The following is a 13,641-nucleotide window of genomic DNA, read 5'->3' on the forward strand; positions in this document are numbered from 1 at the left end:
AAATAGAATAAAACTTCATAATTTCTACTCTACTCGGGATGCTTTTTAAAAATGTAGTAATTATACAAGTTAGTGTCAGCAGTTATAATACAAACACACTTGTCGCATATTGTGGCATGTTATACCTTTTAAACCAAGCACAATTTTAACCCTGCCTTAAGAATGCTATTAAAACTCTAGACACAACAGTAGCTATCTCTATCATCCTGTTCAGAATAATATAGGTACAAAAAGTTGCTGGTTTCATGTTACAACTGACGGATAATAGCTGTGTTTCATTCCAGGAGTTTGTGGAAAACAGTAGAAGAGCTATGAAAGAGCCAGGAAGTGCAGCTGAGGGCAGGGAGCTGAAACCAATGGTAGGTGGCAGCAAGGAGATGGCCATACTCCAAGAATTTTATTTTTACTTCCTGTCCCTTTCTATCTTCACTGACTGGGCTTCGTCTGGTGACACTTTTGTTGTCTGCATAACCCAAGACTTTCTTCTTTTTCTGCTTGTGTGTTTGCCTATCACTTGGCTAGCAGAATTCTTCTCGCATCTGAGACCATCACCTATAAAAGCAAGCTGAAAGGAACTTCCACATTTGTTCTCTGGTTGAAGGAGCACTGGATTCTTGTACAGTAACCTTATTTAAGGCTTATTACGTACTATAACCTTTTGAGGTTACTTCAGATCTATTTCCATTGGAAAATATATACCCATTATGTTAATGGAAGATTCAATTTTTCTGTTATAAAAGGCAGGTTTTGTATAGCACTCTCATCATAAAGAATTCCAAAGGCTGTACAAATGTATAGTAATCATTTTTATTCTTAGTTTGCATTACTGCCAGGCAGCTCCCGCATTCATTGAGCAACTAACACAGAAAAAGAAATAATTTCAGAGCTAAAAATTCTGTATGGTCGGAACACGGAGCTGCAGGGAACACAAAGGCAGGATTTTCATTCTTCTTGTGGGGGACACGGAATAGCAAAACTATAGTAAATTCTTTGGTGTGCTGACACACGAAAAGTCAGAGCGTAATTGGCTACATTTGTTTTTCAGTATTTAGACAAAATATTTGGCAGGCCAATAAAAGCCTCAGTGGTTGGATTATTATACTCTAGAGTGGTACAGTTTTACACATGCCCATATTAAATCACTAAATTTCCTTTCAACTTGTCAGAAGTGTTCATTTCATCTTTCTTAAAACATGTGTGTGTAATCTTTATTCCTTCTTTTCCTTTTGTTTTTGGAAATACTAACCAATCTAAATATGCTCAAAGTATGAACAAATGTATGTCTATTACCTGTAATTATCCTGGGTTAATCTCCTTCATATTGCTGCTCATATAATATATGTACCCCTCAGGAATTCTAGAAAGTTATGTGTGTGGCTTCATATGTCCAGAAATCATGGCTGACAAAGTCATGTTTAAATCTCTTTAGGAGCACAATACCCATAGATATCTACTTGTTTCGTCTTATCCAAGATTTTCATTCTTGGCACCACCCTTAATCTTCGTAATGTTTTTTTTTGCTGCCACAACTCTAAGCTAATGATGCTTATAACTGCTCTGCCTTGAACTCCAAAGCATCTATTCTTTCTTTAGTTACTTTCTCTATTTGTTTGCTCATCAGTATAAAGACTTCAAAATTATACTAATAACTGCACATTTCTAGAAATATAAATACTATGGGACATTTCTTCTTTCAACTGCCAGCACTTTGTCATAAGTAAAAAGGGAAAAAAGGAAAACCATTTCCACTGATTTTTGGCTCTTAATATACCATATATTTTAAAAAGTCCCAAGTAGCTGCACTCTTTCACATAAGAATGCCTGGGTGCACGTAGCAAAACATATTTATAGAATGGCAAGCAAAGGCAATATACTCTGAAGTCTTTATTGTAGTGTTAAAGATATGCTCTTTATTTGGGGAAACAAATTTTCGGTCTCCTTTGAGACCTTTGTCAACGTTACAGATACAAACAGAATTTCAACAATGCAGCCAATGACAATAGACACATTTAGATTTGTCTATTTCACACCCACATGACTATGCACTTTTAACCACTGTATGATTAACTCCTTGTACCATTATATCAATATTTATATTACACACAATTTTTCCAACATTCCTACACATCCGCATATGTATAGAACTTTTACTTAGCAACTATATACTAACTTTTGGCACTATTTTCTAGGTGGAGGGGTAAAAAGTTTAGGTTCTCTATCTGTTTGTATTTTTGTCAAATGTCTCAAAACCATGGTTCCCTAAATAAACAGCACATCTTTAACACTACTATAAAGACCTTTGAGTACCTTGCCCTTTGCTTGCTGTTTTCTTGCCTTGCACCAGAGATAGAACAGCCTATGCTGCTAACTTCTATCACTTCATTCAAATGAATAAATAATTCAGTGTGGGCTGTCATCATTGGCAAAGGCAGAGAGACTACAATTGTAATTCTGAGGTGCTCATAGTGCTTTAAGCATCTGTTGCCACTTTAGGAACAGCATTACTTGGTAACAATCTCATCCCTTTTATTTAGAAACAGGGAAAATAATGTGCAAATGTGGATTCTAAGACCCTGACATTCTGTTAAAGCCCTTGCCAACAACATAGAAACTTGTATAGAAAAGGTTAATGGATTTTGTATTGTCTGTTTGAAGTAAATGCTAAACATAAAGTGAAACATGGTCAGGAATGTTTGCTTATATACAGAAATGTCAGGAATTCTTTATGGCAATTGCTGTAGTGCTAATAATGTATTGTTATTTTGTGTTCCAAATAAGTAGTATTATTTCTTTTGGGCCTATATGTTAATAGATGGTGCTGGTGGTGAAATTGTTCTGTATTTGTGGGCTACAGTCACTGTTCCTTATTCTTCCATCTTTAAGGCCTGAGCATCATGCTTATAAAAGACAAGTCTACTTTCCACTCTCCCATAAATGGATGCTGTCTTTATATAATCACTTCTACTATACTTCTTTTTATTTATCACATAAGCTTTAATAGTGGCCTTTTATTGTCAGTCACATTAGAGGTTCAGATTTCATTTATTGATATTATTTATGAATTAATTGCATTTATTTACTCCCCCCCCCCAATTATGCATTTTTAAATCAGCCACAGTATCTCTAAGTTCAATGTAGTAAATGTTAATAAGCCATTCACCTAGAGGGTTCGTGATCCTACGTTTCATTTAAGAAAGAGTAGTTCTGATCCTGAGAGTATGTCTACTATCCCAGCCATAAAGCAGGATAGTGCTTTTGTTTGCCAGAAAGGAAATAGTCAGCCCCCATTCAAGTATAAAAAGTGCCAATAACAAAACCGCTTTATTTAGGGACTTTATTTACAGGCTGCTTACTCATAAGGTAAAATGGAGACTTGACCAATATTGCCTCTAGTTTCATAGCTCCATCCTGCTGTTATTTGGGGATTGAATTGTGGTGCATGTTACATGTTGCAATGTGTCTAAGATCTCTATGTATGACTTTGTTTTCTAGGCTTCGGGGACAAGTACAGCTTGAATCTAGCCCAGCAATATTGGAGCCCATTGACATTCCAAAATTAACCAAGCAGCCAAAATGAAAGCAGGGTTTATAACCTCCTGTTTATATACATATATATTTGCTCTGTCTTATATGGGTCTCTGCAAGCAGCATTGTTTATATACTTTTTTCTTTTTGGTTGTATTAGGTGTCCAACGTATGGAAAGTAAAGAAAAAAACACATAAAAAAAAAAACACATAAAAACATAAGTGAATCTTGATACCGCCCCCCCCATTTTTAAGTCGGGTTTAAATGCTTTAAAACATGGGATTGTCTACATTTCACTGATGCCTCTGTGTTCTGTATTATGTTTTTTATACACTGGTAGATTGAGCTTTTTTTGCCTGTCGTTTGGGAACAAATTCTAGTTCTAGAATGTTACAAGATGAGGGAATGCAAAAATTATATTTCTTTTTATAGAATTGTTTTTACATTTTTTTATTCACTCCATTTTTCCATAGAAAATAACAAAACGCTCTTTTAAGCACCTTGCTGTATTCCTGTAATCTCTCAGAATTTGCACTAAACATACACACAGGCCAGCCGATATTATGGAGGACTGAAACCGGTAATCAGGAGTAAGGACTGTTTACAGAAATGACAAAAGGCACCCATCAAGTGATAAAGAACATGTATTTCCTCACAGCTACCCAAACCATTATAAAATACAAAAATTCCAAGTTTGAATATTCACAAAAATGATACGTATGTGTGAGAAGGTTTTCTCTCCACCCCTTGCTTGTTCCTTATTACTGAATGGGTAGCAGAGGTTACAAGGGCGCTCAGGTGTATTTTGGTTAGATGTAACCACACCAGACACTGGGTTGTTTGGTTAGCCCTTGGCCCCCGACTGCAGATTTAGCAGTAGACAAACATTCATGGTAACGGATTATTTAGCAATACCTCTGTGAGGTAACCTCTCTTGTTAAATATAGAATCATTATTCCAGTGCTGGTTCTCTCTCTCACTCTCAGTGGTATGTTATGTTTCTGCCATTCCTACTAGGCCAAAAAGCTTAGTTTCTAATATTCTACAAAATTGTCTTCCTTTTTGCTTTCTAAAGGTATACAAATATTCTTATCATTCCTGCGTACCTAAACTAGTGTGCGTTATACTGTCTTATAGGAGGCTAGCATAAAAGATATTATACTCAAATTACTTTTCATTCAGTCTCATGAAACTACAATTTTTTTCATTTGGTTAATCATTTGGTAAGTATTGGGGAGCAACACAAGCATGGTTGCTGGGGGTGAAAATAAGCACTATAATTGGCTATTTGATAGCCCCTATGCTAGTAGGCTGTGTTTGGCTTTTCACTGGGTTTTATGCAACCAAAATTGCCTCCTTGCCAGAAACTCCAAATATGAGCAACTGGGAGCAACATCCAAGGGGTTGGTAAGCAGCATGTTGCTCACAAACCACTGGTTGGGGATCACTGGTCTATGATCTTTATTATCTGTATATCTAATATAAAGGTAGCATGTAATACCATAACCTTTCTTAAACATTATCAACAGAGCAAAATTGATGCTTTAAATCACTTGGGGGTGCAAAATTTAGGAATCCCTCAGTGACTCTAATCACTTATGTCCTACCAGCACTCCTCTTCTTTAAAAAGTGCATTGGCCTGCCGCCATCTTGTTCCACTCAGTGAAATATAAGAGCAGAGAATAGATAGAGCAGGGATACCTAATCTTGAGCCCCGAAGTCTTAATGGAATAAAGCTTATATTGTGCTGTGACCAGAGCTATATTTATACACACACACACACACACACACACACACACATATATATAATATATATATATATAATATATATATATAATATATATATAATATATATATATAATATATATATATATAATATATATTATATATATAATATATATATAATATATATATTATATATATAATATAATATATTATATATATATATAATATAATATATTATATATAATATAATATAATATATATATATATATAATATCTATATAGGCAGCCGTGGGTCCATGCCTAGGGTGGTAGCTTTTGGGGGTTGGCCCATGGGTGCCTATAATGTATATAAACAAAATATTCACCAAAACCCCTGCTGGTGGAGACTAAATTATAATTTACTGTTGCCCTGCATTGGTAAAAATTGTGTGTTTGCTTCAGAAACACACACACACACACACACACACACACACACACACACATATATTATATTAAACACAACTCCACCAATCTTTGGCCTCCTATATTAAGGGCTTCCACCACCACGGTACTCCTGCAGCTGTTTTTCTGGGAATGCTGCATTCAGTTTATTGAGATAAAGCCACTTGAATGTACACATTAATTACCGTATGTCTGGTGGCAGTGCAACAACCCTTACATGAATCCAGGATGAGGAGGGATGCACTGTAAGCTCCCTGGAAGGTAAATGGGAGCAAACAGTATATAGCATAGGTTTATAGCATATAGTCCAGTTGCTTTAAATTTATTTATACTAGATATACCATGACCTGGATGAATGAAAATCTTCATAGACATATATAGCATAGGGCTGCTGTTTGTAATAACCAGAGAAGTACAAAGGCCCTATGTTATACAAGAAATTCTAACAAGCTCACTGTTGCATGGTTATGTCTTAAATTCATTTTCCTTAGACTCAAGTAGAAGATGACCTCTAGTGGTTATAATGATATTTTGATGTGTATAAGGAAGTAATACAGTATGTTAGATGTCACACATAATTACAGCATAAATGCACTAAAACGTGTGTCAATTTTGGATTTATTTTTGAAAATGTATTTACAGAGAATATACTGTAAGAATTGCTTTTCGCCCAGTAATAATCATATGACCTAATGTTTCTTTATGCCACTAGTTTTCAGAAACTTACCCTTTGATTATGATATCCATTAGACTTTATGCTTAGTTTGTTCAATGCTCAATTTGTGAGAATGCTATCTTATCCCTATTCATTTTCACAGTATGCTTTTTTTCCCCAATATTTGTCAGTAATTCCATGAAAATTCCATTTTGCTGTTTAGCAATATAAACCATGATGGCATTGTGTCACTTGCACTGTGGCAAAGTTAGTGTGAGTCTGTAGTGTGAGCCATTTTTCTGCCATTCATTCCAGTGGAGTTGCACTTTCTCTGCCTAGGCACCACTTGCAACAATAACCTAGTTTATTGATATAAATTAAGGTATGATGCTTCAGCTTGCATTCCATAGTGGATTTGTTCTTTTGGAAAGCCTAAGTCTTCTATTTAAAGGTTTATCCAAGCAAAGGCCATGGGCAGGAAGCTCACCAGAAACGTGCTGCTTCCCTTTATTCTCTGAGAGTGAGAAGATATGAGAGAACTGTCACTGTTCAACTCCTGCCAATCGATTCCTTGTAGTTGCTGGTTTAGGCATTTAAAACCCACAGTCACTTGACCTTTTAAGGGCAGATTGTATATGTCTTGGAGTCAGGTGTAAGATTTCAGTGAATGGTGCTTGTGGATTTCTCGCAATATAAATGAGGGTTAAGAGAGGCTTTGCAATAAAACACTAAAATCGTCTATCACCCCCAAGAAAGTCATCTTTCTGTTAATGCAGGGCTGTCACCACAAGGGTTTTGTCTTCTGCTATGATCCTATGAACACTGGCAAGTACCCAGAAATCTGTTTTTTACATTGCTAATCATCTCAAAGACCTATTTTGCTAAGGCATTTACATATGTTATTTTCTACACTAACATTCTCAAGATAAAATCCTTCAAAATGGCAGCCTTTTATTAATACAAATAATAACATATAGTAAGTGTATTAATGTATGGAAACACTGCAAAACCAATGGAGCTTGCAGACAACCCATTTTGAGTATTTGAGTTCTGTTGCTCTTCCCTTGCAGTGTGCTGTAAAAGTAGCTCTGGGTCGCAATACAGAGCTTTCTACTGCTATGCAAACTCCTACAGATTGTTGTATATAAACCCATTGGTCATTTAACAGCAACACAACTGTATATGTGGAGCACTGTACTGGGCATCCCTCAGTAGGCTACTGCAACTTCTGCTCATCATCTGAGTATTCATGTAACTGCATCAGCGATTACACATCAGGCACACTTGCAGTCAAACATTTAGGGATTTTCATTTTTTTTTTAATTAGGATTTCTTCAAAGACTTGTTTTGCCGTATTTGTATGTCAGTTTTACATTTATTCCATTAATGGCTACCCGTTGTTTGTTTTTACAGTGCCTAGAGCTGCTCTATGAATTTCCACATGCAGCAGCCCTATGCACTGAAAGAGTGCAGCTTCCCATGAACACTAACAGCATCTCAGGACAGGGAACCTCTCACAGTGTGTTGGGGGGTGGGGGGCTCTGACTATTTATTCCAGTCTGTAGGGATGCTCTATGTGGGAATTAGTAATGCAGTCATGAACAAGAATTGTTTTTTTTTTTTTTTTTAAATGGGTCCAAACTGACTGGAGTGCAGCTCTCATCTACCAGCAATGAATTTGGGGGATTGTACTGAATAAGTTTTAGCAATACATGGCCTTTTTCCTTTAGGACCTGACACGGGGAATTTGACCATTGCTGTGCTCTTTCAGAAACACAACAGAGACTTTTTGGGTGAAATATTATTCATTGTCATAAAGGCAGAGGAGCTTGTTGGCTTTCCCCCCCGTACCTGATGCCACCCCACCTCTGTACACTCATTTGCTTGCCATGTTTATATTTCTTTCCAGTTTTGATGCTGAATTCATGTATTTTTTTGCACTTTACAAAATCAAATTCTTTTCTAATGTTTTTAGGATTGCGCTATTGCTGGCTTGTGTTCCATTTATTATGTCATTTCTGAGGGGGGGAAATATTTACCACCCAGTATAGTGTTCCATGTGCAGCGTATCAGGGACTAAACTCATTGGTGGTGCACTAAAAGGGATAGTGTTTCATACGTTGCAAATGGCAAATCTGTGTACTTAACCCATTCATAGCACTGAATCCATTACACTACAAATTTAGTAATATCATTTTTTTAAAAAAGTTTCTTGGCATAGCAGTGGGCTACAGAAACTTTACAGAAGCAAAAGCTTAAATAATGTATTGTACAATGTTTAACCTAGTGATACATTAGAACTCAGGAGTTTAAGCAGCTGCCATGTATTCTGCCTTGTCATTAAACACAACCTTCCCTGGAGGGTGGAATGCATTGCTGTGTGCACTCACAAAGGACCACTGAAACAGCATCTGTGCATTTTACATGTATGTAAATATGTATAAATAGTATGTATCATTAATTCTCCGAAAGAAAAAGAAGGCTGGTTGATAAGGCGGCTTTGCAGTATGTCTCATGGCTGTCTGTATAGGGTTTTCTCAAACAGATCCCTGGCCCTGTTATTGCGCGTCCCCCGTGTTCCAACCACTGAGGCTGACTTGTACGATTTCCATTTAATACTAGATGAAAGAGCAAGATACCTTTGAGAAACTATTTTTTAAATAATATGGAAATGAAAGTGATTATTCTTTCTCCCTATTGCAAATTAAATGTCTGTCAGAGTAATGATGCAAACTGTATTTTAGTCTAACAAGATGTATAGATTTTTTATGTAAAAAAAAAAGTTAAATAAACCTTTTTTGTAGCAAAATTGTTGCACTTTTATTTCCCAATAAATTTGTTACTGCATTTATATATTTTTATCATTGAAATTGTAACCTTCATTTAATTGCTGTATCTTCTGTTTTGGTTTCCTTAGTAAATCAACCAAAATATTGGACTGCACTGTGATCCCTGTGGGCTTTGATCTACTGAAAACATTATAATGCCATTATAGGAGCTTCCTGTGTTGCTTCTGAATAATTATCCATGCTAGGGTCTGAGAGTCTCATTTCATATTATGTGAATTTTCCCACTGACCAGAACCAAAGAGGATTCTGGACTTTTTGGGTTCAAGCTACCTTTTGTGATCCAATATTTTTCAGAAGATTGATCAGTAGGTGATATATTTTCATTGCAGTCACTCTGGCATTTGATTGTGAGAGTATCCAGAACAAAGAACTGGTATTCACTTGAAAGGATATACTAATTGCTAATCATGCATAGCCCCTCTAAGGTGGGCAGCCCCATAGTATGGAAACCTCTGACCTACTGTGATCACTTATTGTGATTATTACAAACATTTGGTTTTTGGTGACTTAATCCAAAGCGAAATTTGTTGTTCAACTATTTAAAGTGACTTCCCACCACCATCCTCCTCCCACAGGAGACTCATTTGGCCAGGCAGAAAATAGTGGCTTTTAAAAAGTTTTGAGTGGGCCGCCAGGCTCCATCAGGTGGTCCCCAGACCTTATCCACGCAGACCAGACAGGCTTCATGCCCAGGAGGTCCACTGTAATTGACTTTAGTGGTTTTATTTAATACTGCTAAAGTAAAATTGCTAGGAGCTTTCCATTAGATGTTGGAACATTGTTGGTTCTATTCAGTCATAGGAGCAATAGTGAGACTGGGCATGATCAGGCCTGACAAACATTCAGCATTCCAATTTATCTCATGGTTATGGGGATAAGATCAGGGCTCTGTGCATGCCAGTTACATTCTACTACTTCTGATAGTCGAGCATAAAACATTGAAAACAGCCCCATACCATTATCCCTCCCCCAGCAAGCTTCCACTGGCTGCACTATGACTTCAGATAGGTAGTGTTCTGGCATCTGCCACACCCAGACTTCTCCATCAGACTGCTACATGGTGAAATGCTGTTCAACACTCCTTTGCCTTTCCCCTTCTCATGATTTCGTCCCATTCCCGACTGCAAGACTTCTCCCGGGATTCTGCCTGTCTCTGGAACTCACTGCCTCAATCCATGCAACTCTCCCCTTACTAACGTTCAAACGCTCCCTAAAGGCCCACCTGTATAGAAAAGCTGATTCAAGTATTGTGCAATGAGAGAGAAATCTAGAACATAAAATGGACCTAATACCAAGATTTGTGGTCTGCCATCAACCACAGTAGCAGAAAGAAGAACTTTACGCACTGGTTAACTTTGTGGAGCTTGCCACTTCAGGGAAAAAACAAGGAATTCTGGGAACTAATCCCAAAGAGCTCAAAGAAAATCCCATTTACATGGGTTTATTCTATAGGCTAAAGCCAGCATAATAGCTGATCAGATTCCCAACTACTGATTGGTTTTGGGGCTCATCAGTGTAGTGCAGGGTTTTCTAAACTGCTCAGGTAGAGCCACCTCAGGGAACATACTTGACTCGTGGCAGGAACGTCCCAAACTCTGTTTGACCTAATGCTGTTACTGAAAGCAACCCTAGCAATTGTGTTCCAATGGCAAAACAAGCAGCATTCTGATACTTAACATATAGGTATTAAATATAATGGGCGTTTATGAGATAACGAGGCCCCAGCCTCTAGACTAATATTTGGATCCTGCAGAGATGAAAAACACAAAAAAAAAAAATATTTGGAGCACAATTTACTGACATGATTTACATAACTATGATATATTGTTCAGTCTATTTAATGCATTTTAACTCAAACCTAAAGATGAACAAAATTTTGAAATTCTTTTGGGTGTCCTGAAACCAAAGTTTGATAAATGGCTGATCTGGATCATTGCTCTACAGTAAATACAGTAATAGTAAAAAACCCCAAAGGCACAAATGAAACCTTTGGGTTTTTTTGCACCTTGCCCCAATCAAATTTGTGTATTAGTTTTAGCATTATTTAGAACATCCAAGTCCAGGATCACCTAGTGATGTAAGGCACTGGGGAACCCAGTACCTAAAGCCTGCTTATGACCAAGTGTCAAAGGAAAACTAAAGCTTAGCAAAGAAGTAGTGTAAAAAAGCTGCACATTATGTTTTGAGCCCGAGGCAACCCCAGCCCTTTTAATAGTGAAGATCTGTGCCTCCAAATATGCCTTTAGTGTTGTTCCTATTGATTCACTGTACACGCTCTGTGCTGCTGCAGTTAAATGAGCTTGAGAAAGGATCCGGAGGGGCCCAAAACATTGCTCTTGTTTTTTGTATGTACCTGGGCAAATAAAACACTTTTTTACACGGCTTGCAATTTCAGTGTGCTACTGGATTTTTTTGCTGTTGGATATTGACCCCCATGCAAGGTGAGGTTCTTCCAGTATTTTGCACCTGATACCCTTATGGGTATGTTAACAGAGAGTTGAGCTCCCCAACTCTACTACTGTTAGTTACCTGAGCTAACACACAATACAATATACAGGAATATAGAGAATATAAAAGTCACAGTACAAGGCCGATTAGTAATTTATTCAGATTCTCATTACATGGCAGCAAAGAGACCATTGCATTCTGCAGTCAAATTTGAATGAATGAGAAATGCTTGGGTGCAGGCACATGTAGCCGAAATACGCATAAAAACACGGGAATTTGCATTCTCTCACGTTTTTATGTGTATTTTGGCTACAGGTGCCTGCACCCGAGCGTATTCCATTCATGTGGGTGCAGGCACATTTAGGAGGCATAGGGCGGTATTTTCAGAAAGCGCTTTTCCGCTTGGCAAAAATATCCGCCCTACGCCTCGTCTGCCATCAGCCTTAGAATCAGCTTAAATGCCAGGTGAACCTCATTTTCTGCTTAATGATTTCCAGAGACCCTCAAGCTTCTCAACAGCTGCTCAGGGCACACTGGGCATGTATGTGTTACTGACATTCCAACAGAATCCTATGTTACTCTGTATGTCCAATGTATGTAACCCACTTATTGTACAGCGCTGCGGAATATGTTGGCGCTTTATAAATAAATGTTAATGTAATGTAAATAATGTAAATCCAAAATTGGGAGCTCCTGTGACAACTTTCATGGCCTGAATCCTTACTGTTATAGAGATCCTTTAGGCTGGTGCAGTAAGTCCAGTATTAAATAAAATATGACATTTCTAGCCATATGCATCTTTATAGTTAAGTTTGTCTGTAAGTACAGGGCTCCCTTGTGCCTCATTTTTAATTCAGAGCAGGATGCAGTAGCAGTGCTGGCATTAATTGGCACAACCGATGTCCAAGGGGCCCCATTTAGTGGCCTTTTGTGTTTCTGCAATAGCACCTAGCTATTAATAAATGCCTCCCCTGTCACCATTCATCATAATTATATGTTAGTAAGTGAAAGAACATGGCAAGTAGTTAAATAAATATAATCATATGTTAAAGGGGTAGTAAACCCAACTATAACATTGTCCCACTGCAGTGCAGTGCAGTGCTGCAGGGTGTACAATAAAATGTGTTTAATGCATTGTCTATAGTATTGTAGTACTATAATTCTACCACAAGATGCCAGTATACAAACAGGTTAATACATTTATTTGCATTCATTGTATTTCTGCAACAAGTGAGCATTAGGCTAATGCCACACAAAGCGTATGGTGCATATTTTCAGCAACCCAAAAAACAATTGCCAAGAATACGCTCATACACTTAAAACTCCCCCTGCCTGTACCTGCACCTGAATGAATTGAATACACTCGGGTGAAGGCACATGTAGCCGATATCCGCATAAAAACCCAAGACTTTGCATTTTCTTGCATATTTATGCGGACATCGGTTACATGTGTCTGCACCCGAGTGTATTCAATTCATTCGAGGGCAGGCACAGGTAGGAAACGTATGGAGCGAATTTTGGGCAAGTGTTTATATAAGCGTCATAAAATTGCTTCTGTCAACTTTTGATCTCAGAGCTTGATGTTAAAGGAGAAGGAAAGGTACAATCACTGTATCCTATTCTTATGTCCTTTTGCCTTTACTACCTCTTCCCTTTCACATTTCCTGTTCCCTTCTCCGACACTCCTGTCTCTTTGATAAGTTCAGTCTACTTTTTTAACTTTTTTATTCTGATCGCTACCATTTCTTTCTCTTTTCCATTTCTGACTGAACCCTCCCCTAATCCCCAAACCTCAGTTTCCCTGCACGATTACCACTTTTCTATAGGAGTCATTTACAAAAACCCTAGACATAAAAGCTAAAGCACTAAGGGGCACAATTCTAGATGCCTCCCCCAGCTCACCCCTTATCACTACACAGCTGCCAGACACAAGTTTTTTGTAAAAGAACAACATATGTACCCAAAAGGCCAGCACCTTAGAAAGACAGACATGTCCC

General features: G+C 37.6%; 1 protein-coding gene across 4 annotated transcripts in view; it reads left to right on the forward strand.

Moving 5' to 3' along the window:
* The window catches only part of slc44a1 (solute carrier family 44 (choline transporter), member 1), a 122,092-nt gene extending 117,533 nt beyond the window's left edge, over positions 1-4,559 (forward strand). For 3 of the 4 annotated variants that reach the window (XM_004910857.4, XM_004910855.4, XM_004910856.4), the window contains exons 15-16: positions 285-359; positions 3,493-4,025. In XM_004910857.4, coding sequence (XP_004910914.2) covers positions 285-359; positions 3,493-3,516 — 99 coding nt within the window. In that variant the 3' untranslated portion in view covers positions 3,517-4,025. Of the gene's footprint in view, positions 1-284; positions 360-3,492 lie in introns of all 4 variants that reach the window. The other variant, XM_002933990.5, reaches the window with a different exon arrangement.
* The last annotated feature ends 9,082 nt before the right edge of the window (positions 4,560-13,641 follow it).

This window comes from Xenopus tropicalis, chromosome 1 (assembly GCF_000004195.4).
Source record: "Xenopus tropicalis strain Nigerian chromosome 1, UCB_Xtro_10.0, whole genome shotgun sequence".
Lineage (NCBI taxonomy): Eukaryota > Metazoa > Chordata > Amphibia > Anura > Pipidae > Xenopus > Xenopus tropicalis.